The 25,562-nt window shown below is 46.3% G+C and overlaps 1 protein-coding gene across 3 annotated transcripts; it reads right to left on the bottom strand.

The window, feature by feature from the left end:
• Positions 1-23: 23 nt before the first annotated feature.
• On the bottom strand, positions 24-25,368 carry BRD8 (bromodomain containing 8). Of its 3 annotated transcripts, XM_061456690.1 has the most exons (27): positions 25,257-25,367; positions 24,922-25,018; positions 23,970-24,039; positions 22,892-22,941; positions 21,700-21,822; positions 21,482-21,562; positions 20,957-21,021; positions 20,316-20,452; positions 19,673-19,888; positions 18,299-18,443; positions 16,917-17,126; positions 16,239-16,519; positions 15,278-15,733; positions 14,825-14,918; positions 14,568-14,614; positions 14,000-14,214; positions 13,630-13,722; positions 13,377-13,445; positions 12,504-12,681; positions 11,774-11,878; positions 10,888-10,932; positions 4,914-5,198; positions 4,323-4,523; positions 3,037-3,182; positions 2,176-2,262; positions 1,211-1,279; positions 24-274 (listed from the first exon to the last, which is right to left on the bottom strand). In XM_061456690.1, the coding sequence occupies exons 1-27, from the start codon at positions 25,312-25,314 to the stop codon at positions 40-42; spliced, it is 3,858 nt and encodes a 1,285-aa protein (XP_061312674.1). In that variant the 5' UTR covers positions 25,315-25,367; the 3' UTR covers positions 24-39. The 3 variants fall into 3 exon arrangements, with proteins under 3 accessions (XP_061312674.1, XP_061312675.1, XP_061312676.1); XM_061456691.1 differs by lacking the exon at positions 16,917-17,126 and having other exon boundaries at positions 25,257-25,368; XM_061456692.1 differs by lacking the exon at positions 19,673-19,888 and having other exon boundaries at positions 25,257-25,368.
• Positions 25,369-25,562: the final 194 nt, after the last annotated feature.

Raw genomic sequence — 25,562 nt, 5'->3', positions numbered from 1 at the left:
AACACTGCTCCAAAACCAATGGGGCTTGGACATGGCTTGTTACCTTTTCCCCCACCCCAGCCTGTCCTTTGGGCACAGGAGGGCTTCACCCAACATCTGCAGCTGCTCCAACACCTCTCGCTGCATCTCTATGGCCATGTGGTGCACGTGGTGGTTGAAGCTGTTGTACATCACCGCGTTCTGGAACATGAGCATGAGGTCGCGCTGGAACTGGACCATGGACCGAATCTGTCCCTTTGACAGTCTTCTCTTTATGCTGGTTAAATCCATGGGTCTACAAGACAGAAGGAAAATTAAACTGCAGCCCAGGGCCAGGCATTAAGGCTCTGCATGAAAGTGCTTGTCCTCGTTCCAGCATGTCCATGAAAGCACAGCTATTTGCTATCGATTTTATTGCTCAGGACAAAGAGGGGGAAGTCAGAAATGCTTTTCAGACAAAAGTAAGTTTAGCCAATGTGACACTTGCTGTCCAGTCAACTTGGCAGGTCATTAGCAGTCACCTCTAAAAAAACCCCTGATGCTGAGCTCCAGGGAAGGCAAGCAGAGCAATTCTAATTAGTCTTCAGGAAGCCCAGGTTTTAGTCCAGGAGAAAGAAAAGCTACTAAAATAGGTATCTATTAAAACCCCTTAAAACTGAATGGTGCCACTAGCAAAAATAGCAGTGCTGATAAGGGGAACATGATGGAGAATAAATATTACTTCTCTTATTTTGACAGAATGAGAAAATGAATGGCTGCAGAGAGCACAACTGTGACCAAAATAGAATGTAACTGAGCTCTGAAAAATGTCCTTAATCTCTCTGGGAAATATTCTTGTGACCCAATTCTCCACTCACAGTAAAACACCTGGGGAGCAAGCTGTGGATGAGGAGAGAGTATCTACTGAGGCACATGTTTCCAGCATGGGGAGGAGAGGCTGCCGAGCTGCAGAAGCTGGATCCCCTGCTCAGGCAGGGCTCACAGCTGCATGGGTTGTGCCTGGAGTAAGTCAGCAAAGGGCAGGCAGAGCTCCTTTCAGTGCCAGAGTCAGTGCAAGCTTCCAGGTTCTAATCACCCAGAAGGGAGTTTTAATAAAAGAAATCAGTGGGAGATGCTGGTGACAGCTGAAGTCTGGAAAAGGATGAAGGAAGCCACTGGCCCTTTGGAAACCAGAGAAGACCAAAAGACCCAGACAGAAATCAACTAGTGAGCACTTCCTCTACAAACTCACCTCTTTACCACATCTCTGTACCCAGGGGCTTGTTTCTCTGACACCGCCTTCAGGAATGGGCTGCTGTACCTACAGCGACAAGCACAAAGAATGATCTGTCTGCTTCTCCACCAAAGACAGTATTGCCACATGGGCCAGTGCTTGCTTCTCCCTGCTTGCCATGGGAATCACAGAATAGTTAGGGTTGGAAAGGACCTTAAGATCATCTAGTTCCACCCCCTGCCATGGGCAGGGACACCTCACACTAAACCATGTCACCCAAGACTCTGTCCAACCTCAAACACCGCCAGGGTAACCTATTCCAGTGCCTCACCACCCTCAACTCTGTTCTCATGAGACCTCACTTGGAGTATTGTGTGCAGTTCTGGTGTCCTCAACATAAAAAGGACATGGAACTGTTGGAACAAGTCCGGAGGAGGGCCACGAGGATGATCAGGGGACTGGAGCACCTCCTGTATAAAGACAGGCTGAGAAAGTTGGGGCTGTTCAGCCTGGAGAAGAGAAGGCTGCGTGGAGACCTCATAGCAGCTTCCAGTATCTGAAGGGGGCCTATAAGGATGCTGGGGAGGGACTCTTCATTAGGGACTGTAGTGATAGGACAAGGGGTAACAGGTTAAAACTTGAACAGGGGAAGTTTAGATTGGATATAAGGAGGAAGTTCTTTACTGAGGGCTACAGCCAGCATCTGGTGGCTGGCAGGACACGACAAGGCAGGAGGCTGAGCCTCTTGCTGAAAGTTGGCTGTGCCAGCTGTGTAGGAAGCAACATCTGGGCTCTACCATGTGAAGCAGAGGAAATAAATATGCAGTGTTTTCTCCAGCTTTGCTGCACACAGCTGTTCTTGCTGCGAGGACAGCCTGTGGTGGCTGCTGTGGAGGGGAGGACAAGGCTTGGTGACACAGGAGCCAGAACTCAGGGCAATGTGTTCAGGGGCCATGTCAATCCAACCCTTTGCCCCCACATACCTGTGACTGGCTATCATCTTCCAGATGGACAGGAGCGTTCTTTTGAAGAGCAGATGCTGCAGGGGGTTCTCCCAGCTCAGCTGCACCCTGGGAAGGGAATGCATTGCCAGATCATCACACTGGAGACAAAGTAGGAGGCAGCAGTTCGTTAGCACCCACCACATTAAGGTGAATGAACTGCAGAGATCCTTTGCTGTAGCTGTGCGAAGCCTCTCAGGATGAAATGGTGTAAGCCATTTGAGATGGTGGATAACCATTTAGTTGTTCATTCTGCATCTGAATGCACAACTAAACATCCTGAATTCAGGAAAATGCAGAGCAATAGGTAGAAACCAGAGCTGAGCTGAGCTGAGCAGCTTTAAAGGGCAGGATCATGTTCGACGGAAAAGCTCACACTACTCTGAAGTTCAGAACTTTACTGAGGAGTTTTTATTTAGTTTCTCATCCCCCCAAACCCATGGTTTTCCTTCAAAAGGCAGCTCAGGTGATCACACACATGTCAGAGCCTGTGTGTGACTGACACACCTGCACCTGCCTAAAGGTCATGCTGTCTTAGAAGCTGGACTTGACATTGCTTGACAAAGCACGATGTTCAGATCACACAAGGCTCAGCTCCCTTGACGAATTTTCCTTGTATTTTCCATTTAATCTCTTACTTAATCTTCTCACTTCATCTTAGGATCATTGCCCCAGAATGCTGGTAGATCCATAGTGACAGCACAAGTTACCTCCTTCCCTCCTGTTCTCCTTGGCTCTCTCACCTTCCTGGATGTGACCTGTGTCATACATTTGTTCTCATGTGAGACAAAGGAAACAACTCTGTTCTGCTGCACCTTCAAGAGAGCAGAACAAACTACTTACAGCTGCGTGTCAGCAGGGCTAGTGGAGTCCAGCACAGGGGCTGCAGAGGTGTTATCACTATCATCTTGATCCTGGGCCTGACCACTCATCTCCTGTGGATGTGGCTCACCAAAAACTTGTTCTCCAGAGGTCTCTTGAGTCTTGTCCTGAAGAGCACAGAGGAAAAAGATAAATCTAAAATGGCAGCCCATCACCTGAATCCTTTATCTAGAAGCCAGCCTGCTGCTTATCCCTTTACTGCATCCAGTCTCAGCTGGGAGCTAGCTTGCCCTCCTTTACTGGAGGATGATGCTTAACCTTATTCACTGTGCATTCCAGTAACAGCTCACCTCTTGGATCATAACCAGCTCAGGCAAACACAAACACCGTGGGGCTGACTGGTGCCCAGTGTTGTGTCTGTCTGCTTTTCTGGGAAGAGTCATGGATGCAGAGAGGGCAATAAGGAGCTGAGGTAAGATTGCCTCGGGCTCAAGACACAGGTAACAGGAAATCTTACAGTGCAAAGGGATTGTTTCCTTACAAACTCCCACATGCATATGACAGAACAGACTCAGCCAGGAAGGAGAGTGATGTTGTAGTGATTTGCCAATAAAATGTAGAGAGTGCAGAGGCTTTTTGGAGTCCTGAAGTGGGATTATGTGCAAGGGCACCTGAGAATCTTCAACAGATCTGAAGCAGAGAACAGACTCCTCAGGAACAAAGTGGACACTGTGCTGTGGCTGGCTTTCAACACTGGGAAACTTGTGAGGGAACTGCTGGGAATAACACCAACACCTCACAGGCTGGTGGCAGCCCACAGCCCCCTAGACACAGGACTGATGCAAACCCAGGCTAGACAGTGCCTGCTTCCAAGACATGATGGTCTTCAGGGGCAGATGGTTATTGCTATCACAGCTACGTGGGCCTGAAACCAGCCAAGCTGTGTGCTGCATAACACAGCAATTAGAACAAGGCAAGTATTCCAGTCTTGCCTCAAACCTGAGAGCAGACTGCCAGCTCTCATGAGTCACCTTTACACTGCCAAGGAGCAGTTCCTCCAACTCACATCTGAGGGTTTGATTTGCAACAAGCTTCCTGTTCAGAAAGATACATATCCATACCTAAAAACCACATCCTTCCTCTCATATATTTCTTTTGCATTCCCCTCCCTGCTGATTCCTCCTGTGTGTCCCTATCTCCCCACTTGGAACCTGGGACTTCCCCATCTCTTCTACAGCTGATTTCCTTTACTATCTCTTGACTCTCATCCAGGCCCAGAGGCTCTCTTAGGATCACCTCACCCCTACCTCTCTTCCTGGGAAGCGTTTCTCATCTTCTGCCAGGATGTGTAGCTGACTTTCCTCTGCTCCCGAGACTGCTATTCCTGTGTTTCTTTCCTGGCACCTTATGTCTTCCCCATCACACTGCTTCCCAGAGCCACAGTGAGCCCACCGAGTCTGTGATGACTCTGCACTGCTAATGCAGAGAGGTTCCATCATCTGGGTTACCTGCAACATGGAGATTTACAGCTTCAAATTCTGAAGGCAAAAGGAAGAAGAAATAAACAGCACAGATGCTATTTTTGCTTTCACTCACTCACGCCTTTCCATTTTTAGGAATCCTTGCAATATCTCCTGATGAAGCCCTGTGTTGTTATTGAAGTTTGAGTTCAGTGACATCTCTGTGCTTTAGGTGAGCTGTTTCAGCAAAGCAACTGTATTTTTGTGATGCCAGCTCTAAATGGGAGGAAGGGCTAAGGCTTGGGGTAGGGAGCAAGTGAACTTGGGGCATCTGCTCCTCCCCCAGACTGTTCCTGTGTGTAGGGATGGTGGAGCCCCTGATAACCCTCATCTTTCAGGAAGATGCCACCCACTTTCTTGTCATCCAAACAGTCTTACCTCTGAGAAGACCTGGAGAAGACTGTCATCTTCACATGGACTCTCTGCCTTTTGGTAGTCTTCACTATCATCCTCCCAGAGAGGATCACTGAACTCTGGCTCACAGTCTGCCTCTTGGCTGCTCTCCTCTAGCTTCCCCATGGCCACCTCTTCAGTATTCCTCCAGCTCCCCATGTCCAGATCCAAGCTTGAATCCCAGCTATGAAGAGACTGGAAGTCACTGTTCTTCTCTGACTCGCTGTGAGACTCTGTCTCAGACTCGCACCACACCCAGGTATGTCCCACCTGCAAACAAGCATAAAGAGACAGCAACGTCTTTGTACCCTGATCCAGAACTGCAAAGCCCAGCTCATGTCCTGACATACTCGAGAGCCAAAGCATGGGAAGGACTCTGTGAGGTGAGCAGCCTGCACCTGAGCCCACATCACAGCATGTGGTAGGGCTGTAGTTCTACACCACAAACCACCACTTCAGATCAACTGAGCTTCAGGTTTTCTTGTGCCTGTGCTGTGCTCTCCCCCAGCCCAGGGGTCTGTGAGTTACTGTGCTCGGGTGATGCATGTTTAAGGTGCCAAAGGCATTCAGTAGAAAGCTCAAACCATGTCACGCTGTGGCTCCTGAGAGCCAACTGGGGCAGTTGTGAACACCTAGAGACTCCAAGGACAACTCACTGAAGTTCCCTTTGCTGCCCATTTATATTTACACTTTTTACATAAAAACATTTTATACTGGAAATAACTTATGACAAACCCCACAGGCACTTTGTTTTGAAAGTGACAAATGTGATTTAGCTGGATGGTGGTATCTTGTGTACCCAGTGAGAAGAATTATAATCACATGCTGACGGGACAGTTCTACACAGCTCAGAAAATAAAAGCATTCTTTTAAGAAGGAGGAAACCTTTCATTTCATCTCTGTTCACTAGTCCTTGCCTAAGTGTCTCCTGCTGCATAAGTCCACTATGAGTTCTCTAAGTCAGGGAACTGCTTGCAGAGTCACAGTAACAACAATAAAGACTGCAAGAAAAATGTGTATCTTGCCACTGAACTCAGTGCTGGGTGCTGTACCTATGGAGAATTCTATGCATTAATTAGCAGTGTCTCTACAGCTTTAATTATGTACAACCTAATTTTCCCAGACTTTTGAACAAGCACATTTCTCACCAATTTCCTTTTGCATTCTCAGGGCTGCTAGCACAGCTACAGCTATAACTTGTGGTACAAACTTGTTTGCTTATTTTATGAACTAGGAGCTAGGATCTAAAAGGCTGTTCTGAAGCCTCTTTCAAAGTTAACTTCAGCGGAAGCAGATGAAATATGATGAGGTAAGAGATAACATTTCCTGCTCTCACCTTCCAGCTGAAGGAGTTGGCAAACTGTGATTTCATCTGAAGAATAACCCCATGCCTAAAGTGCTTTCCTGCACCAGCAGCAGAGCTGGCTGCACACGCAGAACCAGACACCACAGCTCAGCTAAGAACTGAAAAGCCTTAGCCCAGGGTAATCCAATCACTTGTCATCATCTTTCTGTATTCCAGTTGAGAGGGATAAGGATTTTCAAATCAGGAAGCCCAGGGAACTTGGGCATAAGCATTGATTAAAAAGCTCTTTGGCCTTATGTTCAGTTTTACTAAATCCTGGAAGACTCAAGATGCCAGAGAGCAGAGCAGCAGCATCAGTGCAAGACAAGTAGGATGAGCGAAATGATTACAGACGGCTTAGTTCCACACCAATTCTGTACCAAAAAAAAAAAGGACAAAATGATACAGACTTCAGCTCTTAATTAAGAACTGGCTGACAGCTCTTAATTATGTTGGCTACGTAAGTCACCAGCAAGGAATCATTATCAAATTGGAAAGTTTCAGTTCGCTTTGGAGAGATCAGGCACTGTGCAACCCTTGCTGATACAAGAAGCTGTTTGAAATAAAGATGATGGCCTTTAAAAGGAACGTACACGTCAAAACAAGAAAAATGATAAAAGCCTGAACCCTGGTACATGAAATGCAGAATTCACAATAAAGTCGGGAAAAAAAAGAAAGAAAAAAAAAAGAACAATTTGCTAAAGACATAAAAGCAAATACCAACAACAAACCCCATCAAAAACATCAGAAGTAGAGAGCAGCCAGATGATCAGTGGGGATGACGCATGATCAGTGCCAAACATCTCAGTGGAAAATAGGGCCAGTTGGAAAAACCATATTAATCATCGTTATCAGCAGTTGCCACAGAGGAGATCACAGGAGACTTTCATTTGGAATGGGTCTGGGAGACTGTTTCTAATTAAAATGTCAATGGCGGAGATTTTAGAACAACTCAAGGGAGGGACTAAACTCATTAAGATTCACTTATGGATCCTAAAGAAGCTTAAATATAAGATGACTATGCCTATACTGTGTAACCTGTCACTTAAGTTAGCCCCAACACAGGAGAACCAGAAAGGTTGCTTTTATCTGCCTGTAACAGGGTGGCTGTTGGGAGATGCAGCACAGTAAGCCTCAGCTCTGCACTAGATAGATTAGAATGAAGCATTAGGAAAAATAGAATTAGTAGTCAGGGTGTGAGATGATGAACTGGGAAAGAAGCAATGAGGCTCTGTAGAGAAAATAATCTCTTAGATTTTGAAGATCTTAAATGGCATTAGAGATTATTAAAATGTTATAGGACAAGCAAAAAGGTTGAGAGAAAAATATCTGGTTAAGAGAAGAAACCAATGCTAGGAATGAACAGCAATGCTTTCCATAATGAAATCAAGTTACTAGTGGGCATACTAAAGGTCCTCCCATGTGCTGCAACCTCAGTTTTTCAACACGGACAAAGATGGGTCAGAGTTGTTATAGAGAGGGAGCCAGACTCTTCTCTGTGGCCAACAGTGAAAGGAGAGGGGGCAGTGATGACAAGCTGCACTAAAGGGAATTCAGACTGGATGAATGTTTACTCTGTGAGGATGGGTAAGCACTGAAACCAGTTGTCTGGAGGCGTTAGGGAATCTCTACTCTTGGAGATGTTCAGAACTTGACTAGACAAAGCTCTGAGAAACCCAATCTAAATTTGAAGGTGGCCCAGCTTTGAGCAGCAAGTTGCACTAAATAAATGTGCAGAGGTCACAGAATCATACTATCAGAAAATTGTATCTTACTTAGAATCACAGTATCAGAAATGGGAACCTTTAAAGGTCATTCAGTCCACCCCCCCCAGCAACAAGCAAGAATGTCTTTAACTAGGTCTGTTTTTTCAGAGTCCCATCCAGCCTGGCCTTGAATGTTTCCAGGGATGGGGCACCTAACACATCTGGGCAACTTGTGCCAATGTCTCACCGCCCTCATCATAAAGATTTTCTTCCTATATCTAATCTAAATCTGCTCTCTTTCAGTTTAAAACCACTACCCTTTGTCCTACTGCAAAAGGACTACTAAAAAGTTTGTCCATAAAATAGATGCAAGCCAAAAGAACCCTGTAACTTTTTGTGCTATGAAATTAACCACCTGTGATCTCTGGAAAGTGAGGACATAAAAATTCTTATCAGAAGTCTGTCCCAGTTTTAGTAGTGAAGGAAAATTAACCAGTAAACAAACCAAAGGAGTCCGCATTTCTCGCATCAGTAGAGTGATTCTTGGTGGAAATACCCTCAGCTGTACATGGACTCAACACTACAGACACAACCAACTCCAACACAAAACTTGTGAAAATCAGGAACTCTTACAAGGTAAGGCAACAATCCCTCTGGTCTGAATCACAGTGACTCAGGTTCCTGCAACCTATGTCAAAAGGCTGCACCCTATACATTCTGCACAGTGTAGTCCACTCCCAGCTACTGCAAGGATCAGGAAGGATAATGTTGGGGGTTTTCCTCCCCCTGGAAGTTCACATCGGCAGAAAATTCGCATGTTTCATCTCAGAGGTCGTATGAGCAGAAAATGACTTGAGAATTGTCACAGAGAACTTAAACCTCAGTTAAGCATCCATGTTGCTGAGGAAAAGAACCATAACTTCCAGTAGAGAGAAGCAGTTCAATTGTGAGATCAACTGTGAAACCAGGTACTGGCCTGCCTATAGCTGCTGGAATCACAGATTTTCACTCTTTAACAAATCTCTAGGAAAGAATGTAAGGTACGTTTCAATACACTGGTCTCTTAAAGTTCTGACAAGACTGTAGGATTTAACTTTGCACAGACAGATCCACCACTTCACCACAGTGTCATGTTCTCACACATTCAAGCACAGAAGCTTCCCCTCCATCCAAGCATGACGCAACATACCATGACTGATGGATTGTCTCTAATGTCAAAGCTCTGCCATGCTTGTTACAAAGATAACTGGAAGAAAGTTATATTTGTAGTTATTTGAGACAGGTTTGCACGCTTGTACAACACCAGGGCCCCTCACTGCAGAGCGCTGCGATGTTCAGTACACTGCACACTGTACACTGGATTTGTTCCCAGACTTTAATATACATACACATTTACACATCACTAGTAAAAATCTGTACACTTCACATTACAGTACATACGAGCCACCAGTTGCTAGCTAACACCAGAACACTGATGAAGCCCAAGACGACTGCCCTAAAACAGGCAGGGGGGCTAGTCTTCCCCTCCAGGAAAGTTTCTTTGGGTTACACATTCCGATGAGATACTGCTTTCCAGAGGGGCAAGCGAAGAAGGTGGGCCAGGTCCCAGAAATGGACCTGCAGCTTTTCTTCCTCCTCCAGCAGCTGTTAACAGCGTCTTGCTTGCACTTCAGCTCTGGGTGCCAGGTGCTGGGGTTTTCTGACTGCCTGCAGCATCATTTCTTCATCTTCATGTCTGCCTCAATGGCGCAGCGACGCCCTCTGGTGCCTCCATCCTAGTGACAAGGCAAACAAGAGTTACGCAACCCAAAACACAGAACACTTCCTCCAGCACTTGGGGAGGTAAAGAACTGCGCATCTGATAACAAGCTTTCATACCTTCCAAACAGGAAAGCTTCCTAAGGGAAGCTGTCCTAAGACAGCCTACCTGCAGACCTACCTAAAGTTCACCCTGGACACAGCACAGGTGCTGGGATGTGCAGCATCTCTGTGCACTGTGGGCAGCCAGGGCAGAGAGAGGCACAAGGCTCTCACCCAGACAGATGCTTTTTGAGCCTGTACAGTGCAGGCTTTCTCCTAAGCAGTAGGTGCTAGCTTGGCTCTTAAGATGGGAAGAGGAAACTGCTGACTAACCTACCTTATCAGCTGCTGATCCCTATGGGAAGTGCTCCTCCAGTTGAGTGACCCTGGCTCCCTAGTTTCTCCCTAGTTTCTCCGCACAGCTCCTTTCCATGAGCAGGAGGCGAGCTGAGAGCTTCCTTTGATCCGCTGCCCTCTCTCTCTGGCTGACATGCTGACTCTCCTGGAGTACTCCTCTGTCTTTAGACATACGCGCGAGAAAAAACCAACTCTCCATCTTCCTCCCCTCTCTCCTCCCCACAACTCAGAGACTTGGAGTTTCCTGGAGGGAATATTTTTCCAAACACTTTCAGATCACCACAGGCACAGAGCAAGATATTTCTGCAGAGTATCTTATTTGCTTTCTGGACCATGATTGATAAAGGAGTACACAGATGACTCCTCACTTTCCCCAAGACCTTTTGTACTGTCTCGAACGTGCAGAAGGGGCAGCTGTATAAGCATAAGAGATGTAGGAACTACAGTAGTGCACCACTTGGTCTGTCTTCCCACTTACATGGAAAGAAAGCAGGAGAGAAGTTGTGGAAGAAAGCAAAGGCAGATGACAAAACGAGAACACCTGGAACCAGAAGACTGAAGCCCCTCCCACTCACCCATGCTGAGAAAGGGACCAAGATATTTCTTCTCTAATGATTCCAGTTGTACAACCCCTAAGTTAAACACACACCGCTGCAATGCTAAGGATGCTGTGACAGTGCAGCAATCACCCAAAGAGCAGAGCACACTGCCAGCAGTACTGCAGTACCTGCTGCAGCCTTTCAATACTTACAAAGAGAGAGAGAAGGAAGGCAGGAGAGCCCATTGGGACACTGTCCTGTTAAAAGGCCAAACAGAAGGACTTATCAGATATGGAAATGCACACACCACAGAAGCACTGAGCCCACACAACAGCATAGAGAAACACGTGCCCCATTCCCCTTCCCGCATGGCGTCAGTTTTATGCAGCAGGAACATAAAAATGCACAAAAGAGGGATACTGCGAGAGTCAGAATGCTAGGAAAGGGATATTCCCTCGTTCATGGCAAGGCCTAGTCTACCAAACAATCTCTGCATTTTGCAGTTGCCACTAGAACTAAGCAGGCAGTCCTTGCTATCGCAATGCTACATGCACTAGCTGACAGCACTTGAGATCACTTAATCGTTTCAATGTGTCTTTACAGAAGAAAAAAAAACCCAACAAGCAAACCTAGATTGCTGTTGTTTAGATCATTGTGGAAGTCAAAGGTTCTCTGGTGCGTTTTACACAGCAAACCAGAGCAGAACGATTCCCTGGTTCTAAAAATCTGACTGTGAAGTGAAGGACAGGGCAGAGGCTACTCTTCCAATTCTCTACACCTTCACCATCCTGCCGTATTATGCCTCTTCCAATACTCTGTTTATTTCCCTACAGTTTTCATCACCTGTTTTTAAAAACAGGGAATGGAACTATTTGGATTACAGAAAAAACTCATGAGATGTGCCTCTGGGATGATGTACAGCTCCAGAGCTGAAATCTCATCAATGGACACATTTAAAGAAAAACTTATTTGCGTGAAGATGCTGGAGCCACTGCAATCTCAAAAACATTCTCTCCCTTTGGTATGGAAACTTCATGCAGTATTTTGGGTTTCTTCAAAAGATCCCAAGTGCCCTTCCACAGGGTGAAGCATCCTCACCTTCTCTGAAGCATCCTGCTTACGAGTGGAGTCGCGCCCACGTAGGCTCTTTGCACTGATCCCTGACTCTGATGTTTGCATGATCAGTTGTGTGGCCAGAAATTGCTGCAAGAAAACCACACTTTGTTAAGATACTCAAGTCAAAACAAGCTCAGTTAGTGAGTGTCAGTTAACTATCACAAATCACAGTTTGGGAATGACTGGGTTAGAGGCAGTTTCAGTTCCTTGTCTGCTACTCAGAATAAGTTTCTGCAATTACCTGAGAAGCCACAAGTCCTGAGGAGCTCTAAAACCCCAGTTCAAACTGTGTTAGCACTACAAGCTGGGACACTCTACTTCATAAGCCATTTTAAATGGCATATATTCACAGGACACAGTTTCATGTACACTTTATACCAGCATAAACCAGCACAGCCACCAGAAGCAATCGCGTCCCTTGTCATTCACTGTTCTCGTAGCCTGTTTCTGTTCCTCAACCACACCCTGGTTCTTGCTGGCCTAAGCATTTCCCTGAAGGAAATTAGATTTGAAATTGGTCTGGGCTGAACCTTAAAAGAAATTCTGCTGTGTTACATCTAACTTACCTACAATCTAGTTCACCAAACACCTGAGCTAGCACAAGAGAGGTGCAGAGAAAGATGAGACTGCTTCAGTCAGAGACACTATGAGCATAGCTGTGGTGTTACAAAAGTCTTTCCCATACATATGGGCTAAGGCAGATGCACTTTACCTGGATCTGCTCCAGGACATCTCGCTGCATCTCCACAGCCATGTGGTACACATCATGGTCAGAGCTGTTGTACATAACTGCATTTTGAAACATCAGCATAATGTCACGCTGGAATTCAGCTGTGGTTCGTATCAGCCCATTCTCAATGTTCTTTTTGATGGTAGATAAATCCATTGGCCTATGAAAGAAATGCAGTCAGAAACAGCAACAGAAATATCTCTTTACTCACTCTCTTGCAGACAGTACCACGTCTACTTAGACCACCTATTTAATTTAGCCAAACAGGTTTCCCCACGCACAGACTGTGTTCCTGAATTCCAAGGCCCTGGGGCCAGAGGACCCAAGCTGTCCAGCAGTTATTATGAATGGTAAAAACACCCCAACAGATGCCTCAGAGAGGCATTTGCCTTCTCCAGGCATCAATGAAAGAGACATTAAGGAGCTAGAGCTGCAGCCACTGAATTGTTTAGGAGATATTTTGGGGGACAGGAGGAGATTCTAGTAATTCTTCCAGAAGAGTCTGCTATCTGGGGCAGTAAAAATGCTCATTAAAGAAGATAGGTCTCTGGAATTCCTACCCTTGGACAGAAACTGGAAAAGCAGATCAGTCACGTACCACCTTACAGATAAAAAAAATATGTGTAAGCCAGTGTGCGTTGTTCAAAGATAGGGCTGTGTAAAGATATCTGTCTGTTACTGAAGACAACCCTTTTCTTGGGGAAACCTGCTTCTGACTGAATCATGCCAGAAAAAAATAACCTTCCAAGTTTTGCAGTTGCATGGCAACTAAAGCTACATTGTTCCTGCCAGAAATCCTTACACAAATGTGCAAATACACAGAGTTCAAATGATGGGAAGAGTGCTGAGACTCACCTCTGCACAATACTGTGGTAGCCTGGTGCTATATCATCAGTTACAGGCTGCAGGAAGACATTGGCGTACCTGCAGAAAGAAGGAGTTCACTTAGTGTCCTCCTTGCTGGTAAATCTTGGGTTTATGCTCTCACGTTTATTTGTGTGCTAACAGGATGATTCATCATAACCCAGTGAGCCTCCAAGAAGGAAGAGTGGAAACTTGTCCAGGATTAGTCACTTCTTTCTGCTGGTTCTCCAGATATCAAACCCACCTGTGATTAGCTGCTGCTCTCCAAACTAGCATGATGGCTTTCTTCCAAATCTTCTGGGCCTGTATTGCTTCCTGGTCTTCACTACACACTGAGCTGGGAAGAAAAGAATAGAACTTCCTTCAGGAGTCTGCACACTACCTCACAGCAGACACCTTATGGTTTGTTTTGCCTTTGACATGCCTACACTAATCCATGGGACCTGGTGCTACAGTGCTGCCTGCGCACTTGCAAGCAGAGACCCAAACAAATCATCAACAAATTCCCCCTCTAGAGCTGCTCAGCCAGCAAAACAGAATTGTGAATTCTATGTTCCTCCCACAAAATAATGTGGGATTTCACTTGTGTACCTGAGAGCTTCACTGATACTTACAACTGCGAGGAGGCTGGGCTGCTGGGGATGGAGTCAGCTAGCGTGTGAGACTGTAAAGGTGCATTATGGACACTGAAGCCATCATCACTCTCGCTCACGGGGGGTTCGTTATCCATCTCTGACAGATATCCCTCACCCTGATCTTCTTCTTTGGGCTCCTCCAAACTGGCAGCCTCACTGGCACCATCCTCATCATCCTCTTCACCCTGCCCATCCTGAAACACAAAGTTCATGAGTCTGCACAGCCAGCTATGGCAGCAACCGAGAGCCTCCAAAGCAACTATGGTTCAGCAGTGATTTTCTTGCTATGCTGCTGACAGCTGTACAGGCACTTTGCCAAAATCCCAGTCACTCTACCCTGCCCTGCCTCCCCCCGCAGACACAGAAACACACACAGAGCTTCACAGTGCCTGAAGCAAGCTCCCCTTTAGCTCCAACTGCAAACTGCCCACTTCTCAGTGCAGAAAGTGGAACATAAGCTTTGCTTTTCAGCAGATGGGAGAAAGGAAGCAGTAGTAGTAAGATGTTACTAATACACTCAAGATGACTACGACCAATTGAGAATTACCTTCATCTGACTCCTAAACAGGGCTTGGGCCTCCTCCTTCATTGACTCTGTGAATGAAAGAAAAGCAGAAAGGTTGATTCTCCAAAGCAGTCTTTCCTACAAAAGCTCCTGCACCAATACCTACTGTCCTGCAGTAATTAATACTGTTCCTACACGTATCTTTTCTCCCTCCTCCCCAAAAGACCTGAACCAGATCACTGACAACTATCCAGCTAATAATGTTGCATGTAAAAGATTTCCTAGCTGAATTAAGTTACCTGACAGCTCAAATTTGTGCTGAACATCAGCCTGTGAGGAGTCTTCACTCACATTTGGGACTTGTGGAGGGGATGAATCATCATCAGGTGGGGTCTGGAGGGAAGAGAAATGCACAAATCTAGATGTTTGTGTCAGCTTACTTCAGTGAAGGTGTGGGCACATCTCACTCACTCTAACCTAACTCAAGGCAAAATGAAGTTCACTGAGCACCTTCCCAACAGCAATTCTGCACATGGGCGGGGGGAGATACACAAAGGTACTGCCTAAAGCAGAGAGTTTCTCTGCAGATCGAACAGATCAGCAGCATGACTCCCAAGAGAACAATCAGTCACATTCATTGAAGGGATACCTTCAACCCAACAGTCATCCTTCCTCTAAACTTCTCTCCTACCTACCACAACTTCTCCTTTCTTTCCCCACACCAGTTCCAGACAGCCTTTCTGCCCACATACCTCTGCCTTCACTGTATTGTGCACCATGTCTTCTCCCTTGGTTGATTCTATCTCGATTTCAGAAGTCTCTCCTACTGTTACAGCTGCTCTTTGATCTTCTTCTGTCTCTTGACTTCGAAGCTCTGGTGTTTCTGTCACTCTTGCAGTTGCTGCTATGGTTTCCTCAGAGCCCAGCTGATTCTGCTCCTGCTCTGCAGGTTCTGTCTTTATTTCTGATCCCAGATCACCAATGCCCATTAGGTCTCGAATTCCCTTTGCCTCTGCCTCCTCACACTCCAGTCTCTCTTGCTTCACAGTCACAGACACTTGGGGTATCTGGGCCTGTTTCTCATGCTCCTGACGAATTGAGTGCTCCCATGGGCCAGGCAGGGTCTGAGGGTCATCTGTATCTTCACAGAAAGAAGACAGAGCAGCTTCTACAACTGCTGCATCCAGGACTTCAGGGTGGTCGTCTACCTTTATTGCCAAAACACAGAGCAATGCAGGCCAAGGTCAGAAAAAGAGATTAAAAAAAAAAAAGAGTTTATGTTATTTGGTAATGAGACAATTGTGGAAAACCTGGTGTACCAGGTTTACAAAGCTGCCTTTCACAGCCAGACTCTTATCAATCCCTGTGGAGCTCCAGTTTCAGAAATACAGCAGTTCTGGAGAGTGTGCTGCAAGCAGTGCTCATTTGTCTGCCAGGGTCATAACCCAAACCCTACCCAACATGAGGAAGTAAGAGATCTCTTTCTGCGCTTTGAAGAGGAGCACCAGGCTAAATGTAGTAGACTAGCAGCAGACACAGTAGTGTCACAGAGCCGTTTCCTACTGATCTGCACAATGATGGTGAGACTGTGCATTTTGCAATAGTTATTTTCTTGCTGGTCTAAACTAATCAAATTGGTAAACAGTAATCACTTGACATTAACCTAACTGGATGTGGAGCAAAAGGTGCTGTCATTCTGCTTTGCCTGCTTACCTTGTCCTCAATGATGGCTATAATATTTCCAACTGTATCGAAGTCCAGCTCTTCCCCTGTATAGGACACTGCAATATCCATTTTCTCAGCTAAATCCAGGTCTTCTTTCCCATCCATGCAGTGATCTTTGGAAGACCCTGCAGTACCACCAGCCCCAGAACCCAGGCACTCTTTCTTGATGGAATCAATGATCATCGATATTTCACTGCTGTCCATGGACACTGTCACAGTGTGGGTATCAGACACTGCCTCCATAGAAACACAGGCTTCTGGCTGGCTCACTGCACACGGATGAAAGTTGTCAATCAGAGACAGATCTGAAGAAGTCAAGCCCACATAAATAAACACTGCAGTGGATAAGACTAACCACAAGTATCCTAGGTTTACCCACAACAGCATGGCTTAGAAAAATAATAGAAAAACAGGGGTTTGCTTTCCCACAATAGAAACAAAGTGAGATTCCAGCCCTTGAACCACAATACAGCAACACACCATTAACACCCTTCCCCTCCTCCCCTCCCAAGCAAATCTTGTTTAAAACCATCTGTTTACTCCAGCTGAAAGGTTGGTGAGTCCAGGGTGGTAAAAGGCCAGCTGAGATCTTGCTGGGTGCTGATCCCAAGGAAGTTCTGCTTCCCAGCAGTGCAGGATCTATGAATGCGTAGTTCAGGAACGCACCTGTGGCTACGCCTTCTGGAGCTGCAGCTGGTGGCACAACAGATGGTGCTGACAGCGTGGGCATCATGACAATTGTAGCCTGGGACACAGGCTCTACTGGGGGTGGCAGGAGCTTAGCTGGAGGTTCGCTGGCAACAGCGGAGAAGGAAGCAAGAGGTGAGGTGAACTGTGCAGGACCAGCTTCTAAAAGCCGGGAAAGCGTAGGAGCACCTAACAGAAAGTAGAAGGGAAAAAGCACATGAGCAAGAAGCAGCCACCACTCAAGTCCACAAAGACACCACTGGTCTCTTCACTGTCTGGTGGCTTCTTCTGCGAAAAAGACACTGACAGGTACCTACAAATGGTCCCCAAAACCATACGGAGAACCTGCACCCCAAAATGCACAACTCCTTTGTGTGTGCAGTCTGAGACAACCATGCAGACTATGGGACACTGCGTTCAATATAAGGGCTGCAGAGGCTAAGCCACACATGCAGAGAGATGCCCTTCCAAAGGCTCATCCCAATACAATTACAGGAAATCTGAAAAACAGTGCTGAGAGAGCCACATAAGGTGAGCCAAGACAAATGGTCATCACAGGAGCTGGAAGGGAGCAGAGGGGATCTCTCTGCAGGTCTTTCCTGGAGAATTCCTCTTGTATCAAAGGTTGCCACTCATCTTCACAGTAACCTCCAGTCTGAATTTACCAAACTGTCTGGACCAAATTAATGGGTCTCGAAGAACAGAAGTGGATGAGGAAAGTGATATTATTCATATGGAATTATATATGAATAAATGGCATAAATGCTCAGTTGCAGACAATGTGATTAAACCACTGGTTAGCACGAGCTGAGAACCTTCACCTTAGGCAGGTTATTCTGAAAAGGCTCTATACAAGGACTCTTGCACTGTCCCTCTCACCCTGCTCTCCGTGCAACTTACTCTGGAGTTCACAGCCCACTGTGGTCTAATCCTCAACAGGCCTCTAAGTTAAAGCAGAGGTAGGATACAAGTTCTCCAGGTTCATAGGGAGCTGCAGTTTGACACATTTTTCCCCCCTCACACAACTCCCTGTCATTTAGCCCTTTCTTTCTACACTGAAATGCCCAGTATTAGCCAGTGTCAAACCCAGAAAACTAGACTTCATGGACTAGGATCAAATCAAGTCCAATTGTTCACTGATTTTAGATCAAGGCACTCTTTCTCCTGCAAGCATAAGGAAGTTCTTAAAAACAGTAGGGGTGAGAGGGATGGGAGTACAGAAATAGCAATACAACTCATAAAGCCCCCAAACCAGCCAGGCTAGATGTCCTTCATCTCTATCCAAAGAGAACTGACATAGACATAGAACAGTCTGAAGGTACATCTGAAGGGAGAAGTGTACAGGGAGAGTCCCAAGTTACCTGAAGCAGCAGGAGATGCAGGGACAGCACCAGGTGCCGACTGCATTTCCCCACTGTGCAGCACTGGGAGGACACCTCCTACCTCCAGCAGGACTCCTGAGCTGTTCAAATGTCCAGAAGCCACTGCCATTTCATTTTCACCAACCTGCCAAAGGAGGACAGAACTGAAAATCCTGGAGATCACCATCACATCAGTGATTCTCTGCCATATATGCACCTCCACAAATATGTCCATTATCTGCAGCATTTCTCCTGCACTTTGTCCAGTCTAGTCCCTGCCTGAGGCCCCCAAGCAAGTGATCAACATGAAAGTCTGAAATTAGTTGTTCTTCTCCAGCTACAATACAGCTGCACTGCCACCCTCCTTTGAAGTTAGGCCAAATACATCATCTGCTCTACCTTAGTTCCTCTGTTCAAGGACCTCACAATCCTCTACAGATACCAGTCTCTCTATCCCCTTAGATGGCATGGAATTATACCTTATTTTGAGTTGAGGGAAACTGAAGCACCAAAGTGGAAAGTAACTCTATCAATGTCATACAGTAAACCTATGATGGACCTTGAAGCAGATACAAGCCATCTGCTTAAAAGAAAACAGATGGTTTACAAAGAAAACCCAGTCTTCCACAGCCCTTCCTTGCTGTACCCTATGTTACATTGCACCATGAAAACATACAACCCATGAATATTTACTCAAACAAATAGAAAATACCCCAAATCTGACTATTTAAAAAAGGAAGTCAACAGCAATACACCTTTTCCATCACACAAACACTAACATAAGGAACCCATGCCATGGGCAGGCTGATGGCTGTTCTTTTCAGACTGGGATCTGAACAGGGTCAGCAATGGTCACCCTCATAAGATTTCCAGAGTCACTAACAGGAGAAGTGGGCTGTCATCACAGTGATTTTAGTAACTGTCTACAATTAGGAGAAAACTGAAGCACTTCAATGTTAGTCATGAACTCCATTAAAGGACTCCCTACTCCTATGCTAAGATCCATTACAGATACTGAAACTCAATTTTAGGCCAAGATGTAAAAGAACTGTGAGCCCAGCCCAAAGTAGAAATCAAGAACACCTCCACGGAGGCTGACTGGGATGATGCTGACTAACATCCTTCCTCCCCTGGGGAGAAGGATTTCCTCTAGCAAAGCCTGCAACTCCAACTCCTTACAACTGAGGGAGACAGCCAGTCCCACGTGCTGAATGCTCCCTGCAGTCCTGAACTATAGCACTGCTGGGAAAGGGTCCCACTCTGTGGCTCACAGGAATAATTCTATTGCTCACCTATCACTTCTGTTGGGACTCTCACAAAAAACCTGTACGCTTTAAAAAAAGCCTTTGCATATATGAGCAGAGAGCTCCATACCAGCCTGGGGCTTGTGGGCAGGAGACTGCCCTTCTTCAGCAGCTCTGAGAGCAGAGGGGAAGGAGGCGGAGTTGCTTTTTGTCCTAGCATCTTTTTCTGGGGTGAATCATCAGTGACTGGGGTCATGGGGGCATCCAGGGGAGCAGAGCCTGGAGGGGTGTCAGGGATTCCAATGAAGGAGGCAACTGGGGTGCTGGGCAATGTCCCTGGAGTGACCTGAGAAAGAGAAAAACCACACTGTTCAAAGCCACACTCCACCACACGGACTAGCCCCACTTGCTCCTTCCCCCTAGAGCATTGATCCAGCACACCACAGACACCTACTCCATTCACTCACTGCACCTACTCCAGGCATATGCTTTCACCCTTTCCCTGCCCTGTAGTGCCACTTCCCAGGCACACTGAAGACTGCCTGGCCAACCCACTGATGCCCCTAACACAGCCTTTGATCCAGGCACCTGATCATCACAGACATGGAAGAGGGCACGTAGCAGCAGTGTACATCAACCACACTACAGCACTACCACAGCAAAAAGTCTGCAGAACAAGGCAAGGGCGTCTCCACAGGCTCCTTCTCCATAATGGATGCAGAGCTCTATGTCCCAGACTGGTCTTTCTCTCTTACTTTGAGAAGGATCCTTACCCCTGGACTGGCCTCATCCACAGCAGGCTGAGACAGATCTCCCAGAGCATAGTCTCCCCCTGGGGAGGTTGAGCCTGCAGGGGAGCGAACCATCACACTCGTCAACCGTCGTTGTGGATTCTTAATGGCCTGACGAGCTGGAAGAGAATAGAAAAGAACAGTGAGATTCCATGACACCAACTTGGACAGTCCCTAAGAGTTAACCTCTGACTTCATCTTAAAGAACCCCAGGAAGACAATCTGTACTGTGGGAATTTCTTGCACCACACCACAGACAGGTTAGTTCACTGAACTGCCCCATGAGCTATAAATTAATTAAATATTCAGAACAAATCTGTCTTCCTTTTCTCTTCAGACAATAGTAAAACTATAGGGAAAACTGAAGGGGTAAAAAGCCTGACACTCACAAAGCTCATTGCTAGTCCCGCTTTCTCTAAGGTATACCTTTTCTACAGAACTTGCTCCTTTCTCAAATGTCTCTGCATTTTGCCTTGCTACAAATGTGGATCTGGAAAGAAAATACAATCTTTCTCTCCAACTCCAGGGTCAAGGAATTCCTCCCAACAGGTCTTAACAAGATTTAAATATTTCCCAAATGCTCTTATGAATATATGCATCCCTTTCTGGGGAAAAGTGCTTACCCTGATAAGCAGCATCTGTAGCCTTCCTCTTGACTTCTGCCTCCTCCTCCTCCAGTTTTTTCTTTCTGCATACAGAACCAAAGCCTACTGTCACAGAGCATCCCACTTCCCCTTAGTTCCTCTTCTGCAACAAGCTTTTTGAACCCCACCCCATTATCTCCAGACAACAATGAGCTGCCTCTGTGGTCTCAGGCTCAATTCCTCTGAGGAGGAAAGCAGAGTCAGAGGCCAGTCAGAGAACAACACAGTCGGCAGAAAATTTCACTGCCAGCTGATTATCAAAATGGAGGAGGCACGCATGATGCTGCAAGCCACCAGCAAGCTCTGTATTGATACATTTCAAACCATGCTCCACACAACTTGGTGCCCTCCAGGCTAATCTAAGTCCACCCTCAGAGGCCAAAGCATCAGCCCAGCTGCCCCATTTCTCTTAATCCAAAGTATACGGAGCAAGAGACAGCTAACAGTGTCAGAGAACTATAAACTCAGAAGAAAGCGTAACATGGAAATAATTAAGTAACTCACATCATAATTTCATTGCATAGCTCCTCCAGTCTGTTATCCATGTGTCCAGCCTGGATCAGCTCTGCATCCCTCTTGAGTTGCCTGTAATCGGGAAATCTTACTTATCACTGAACAATACACCCTAAGTGGCATTTTCATCCCAAGCACCATCCCACTTAGGCAACTTTTCCAAAACAGGGCTCTTGGATGCACTGCAGCTCAACTCCTCTGCCACATACCTGTACTTTTCCTGTGTTTCTTTAATGATTTTCTTCAACTCCTCAACTCGTTCTGCAGTCAATTTCCTCACAATAACATCTTCCACAGTTTCCACAACTTCCCCCTTCTCACCACGTTTTCTCCTAGAGTAAGAGAAAACCAAAACCAGTTCAGACATGAAATACAGAAAACCTCCTTTCATAAGTGGCTGCTGCCTGTCCTTCCTGACACATGCACACAAAAAAATCCACCTCTTCCAATTTGCCTTAAATGACGTTGGAAAGCTCAATGTTTAAACAATCTCTTCTGAAAACCCCCCACCCTAATTCTTCAATGTGTCCAGTGTTAGAGATTTCAGGAATAGATCAAAGACGCAAAACCACTGCATATTCTCAACGTGCAAAAAAATCAATCATTCCGCTTCAGAAAAGTTTCTTTCTACCCGTGAAGAAACACCTATTTTTTGACCCTCAATAAGTCAGTCCTTTTGTCTTTGCAATTCTAGTGCTGAAGATCATTCAGCACTACCACAAACAAATACCACTTTTAAACATCCTGCATTTGATTTAATTTGATGTGAAGTCCCAAAACAAAACTCCTGGAGTTAGGAGTAAGAAACATCTGAGACCATAAAGCTGTAGGGATAGCATTGGTAAGAAAACTGTAAGAAACTACTGCAAAACAGAGACATATTAAAAACCATTTCCTCTTCCCACTCCTGCTGTCTTTTCTACCTCTATTCTGAGTGGTGATTTTATGTGCAAAGCTTCTGATCAGTAAGACTAACATGTAGAGTTTTATTCCAGACAAATAAATGTTTCCTTTTTTCTGCATAAGTCCACAAACGCACGCTGTGACTGACTCAGCTGTGGCAGAGAGGCCCCAGTTTTCCGGCCATGTACTGGAACAACAGCAGGGCCATATGGAAGACACTAACAAGGACACAGTTTTCAAACCACATAATACTGAAATACTTATGAAGAAAAGAGGAGACAAGACAAAGATACAGGAAGCATCTTCTGAGGAACATCTTGGGCTTGTTAATCCTTCCCATCTGCCATATCCTGAATCCTACCCATGCCAGTTGTGACTGCATCTCCTTGTCGCTTTACACTCCTTTTGGGAGGAGCACTACCACGTGCTTTGCTATAAGAACTGACAAGTCTACCCCAAACTGCTGCAGACTGCACTCGTGCCAGACTTTATACTTACTTGGGGGTCTCTGTAGTCTCCAAGAGCTCTGAATACTGAGATGCACAGTGCTAAGAAAAAACAAAGAAAGTCAGAGGACACTAAAGAGTCAGCTGCGGCAAACACCTATCAACAAACCCTAAGGGCACATACTCCTCCTTCTTCAGTGGTTTAACACTTTATGAAGGCATGTGACAGTGCTCTCCAGAGTCTCCCCTAGGCTATAATTTAGCGTAGCTCAAAGTGAGGAAGCGTAGCTCAAAGTGAGGAAGCGTATTCACTCTCTTACTCCAGCACTGCCCAGGCTGATCTTCAAAACAAAGTTAAAGAACAGATGCTCCCATCTAACAGTTTAGAAATCAAAGCAAGCATGACTAGGGAAGCTGTAGCTGTTACAACGTTTCTGTCCGTGAATGTGAACCAAAAATGTTTTACTGGAGAAGACAAATAATTCTATCAAGGCCATCTTCACAGTTTAAAAGGAACAGTTAGCAACCTAAACCACCAAACTTCTCCTCCCTTAGTTCTTTATGCAACAAAAATTCCAGGTGCTTGCCCAAACAACAGGATACCAAACATCAAAATACACGGGCATCCACAAATTCCTGGGGCAAGGAATTCCACAGCTTAATTACATGCCTGCTGAAGAACAATCTCTTTAGGTTTGCTTCAAACCTGCCTCCTAGTAGTCTCCTGATAGCCTCTAAATCTTTACTATAAAAAACTTTATTAATTCTTACTGATCCTCAACACGCCACTTCTGACTGTCCAGGCATCTGTCATATTCCTGCAACATCATCTTACATAAGGGATTCTACCTTACTTAGCCATCCCTTACAAGAAAGCTGTTTCACGTCTTTGATCATTCTTGTCTTTTCCTTAACTTTATCTAACTGCACTGTAAGCTCAGATTTCATTTCAGAAATAGGAAAAAGTATTTAACATGATGCAAGCAACATTTTGGGGGTTTTGTGTTTTTGTTTTTAAATAATTTTGCTTTCTTTTTTTTTTTAAGTAAGAAATGCATTTTTTTGGGCAGCTGTATTAACTATCCCATGCAGAATTCACCTTTTCCAAGATCCAAATGTCAGTACCTTACCTTTTGAGAAAACCAGTCAGGTGGGCGTCCTGGCTCTGCAAAAGGTTTGATAGCTCTGCTGACTGAGACCCTACAGGACAGAAATGGCAAATCACTGTCAACTTACTTTCTTCCCCAGCCAACATGCAGAGAAAACACCCTGACCCGTTTTGACATTCATTGGCATTCAATGACTGAATAGCCATTATTTATTTATTTATTCATCACTGAATAGCCCTAGGATTTATGAATACAATGAACTTGCTAAGGAGTTGTTATGTTTAGAAATTATTCAAGTACAGCCCTTGGACTCAAGAATATTTGCTTGCTCCACATAAACAACAGTTTCACTCCCTTGCTTTGAAAAGCAAGTTTCTAGCTTCTGATGACACCACTATGTTTCACAAAAACCTTACCCTGGTGAAGCAAAAAGGCAGCAAACCAGAGCTCCATGTTCAAATGCTGTGTACAAAAATCTGTTACAAAATATTCTTCTTGACCACAACTCACTTCTTCCAATTTATGAACACTGAATCACAGAATGGTTTGTGTTGGAAGGGACCTTAAAGCTCCTCCAGTTCCAAAGCCCTGCCACTGCAGGGACACCTTCCACTAGACCAAGCTGCTCCAAGCCCCATCCAACCTGGTCTTGAACACTGCCAGGGATGGGGCCGCCACAGCTGCTCTGTGCAACCTCTACCAGTATTCATTCTTTGCTCTGTTTAACACACTTCTGTTTTTATGCAGGGGTTATAAAAGAAGCAAAAACACTGTCCAGGTATGCTCCTAATACTTTCACCTTTAATGCCCCCATCTTTGTTTTGAACAGAAAGCACAAGCGTAAGAACTAAGCTGTCAGGCAAAGAACCAGCACAGTGTAAAGCCACGCTAGGGCACCCCACACAATCCCAGGAATGCCATATCCACGCATACACAGCGGCACAGCGGGCCACCGTCCTCACCACCCGCTTACCAGTTCTGGTCTCCGCTTCTCATGACGGACGAGGCCAGGCAGAGCTTCTCGCGGATGGACCAAGGCTCGGTAGGGCCGGCGCTCAGCAGCTTGTGCTCTGCCGGGAAGGGATGGACTTAGCGGCGCAGCCGACCCCAGACGTCCGGTCCGGTCCGGCCCGCCCCTCCCGAGCCACAGCCCCACCCCTCCCGGGTCCGTTGGCCCCCTCCTTTCGCACCACCGTTAGCACCGCCCCTCCCGCTCGGTTCCCCTCGGGCCGTTCCGTTGCCCCGTTCCCGCCCCAGCCCCGCCGCCGTCGCTCCACCACCGCATCTCCCGACAGACCCCACACTCACTGCCCGGCCCCGCCGCCATCTTGCTCGCTCCGCCCGAGGTGAGGCAGGGCGGAGCCATACGCAAAGACCGACGGGAGCTTCGCAGAAGGTGGAGCGCCCAAGCCCCGCCCCTTCTTGCCGCAAGACGGGCTCTGATTGGCGGCCGGGCAGGTGCGGGCTCCCATTGGCGGAGCAGGCTGGCGGCGAGGTTTGAAACCCCAACAGAAGGCAGCGAACGGAGAAGGTGAGCGCGAGGTGTGGGCGCCGGAGCAGCGGGTCTGGGTCTGGGTCTGGGTCTGGGTCTGGGTCTGGGTCTGGGTCTGGGTC

Source organism: Pezoporus flaviventris, unplaced genomic scaffold (assembly GCF_033815535.1).
Source record: "Pezoporus flaviventris isolate CSIRO_AGI_PZ_B2104156 unplaced genomic scaffold, CSIRO_AGI_Pfla_v1 ptg000023l, whole genome shotgun sequence".
NCBI lineage: Eukaryota > Metazoa > Chordata > Aves > Psittaciformes > Psittacidae > Pezoporus > Pezoporus flaviventris.
This window is presented reverse-complemented; position numbering and strand designations above follow the sequence as displayed.

Coding starts and splice junctions, on each gene's coding strand:
- BRD8 (XM_061456690.1), bottom strand. CDS start 25,314: ATGGCTCCGCCCTGCCTCACCTCGGGCGGAGCGAGCAAGATGGCGGCG. Junction 19,889..20,315: donor TGGATGAGGCCAGTCCAGGG/GTAAGGATCCTT, acceptor TCTCTTTCTCAG/GTCACTCCAGGGACATTGCC. Junction 1,280..2,175: donor AAGATGATAGCCAGTCACAG/GTATGTGGGGGC, acceptor TTGTCGCTGTAG/GTACAGCAGCCCATTCCTGA.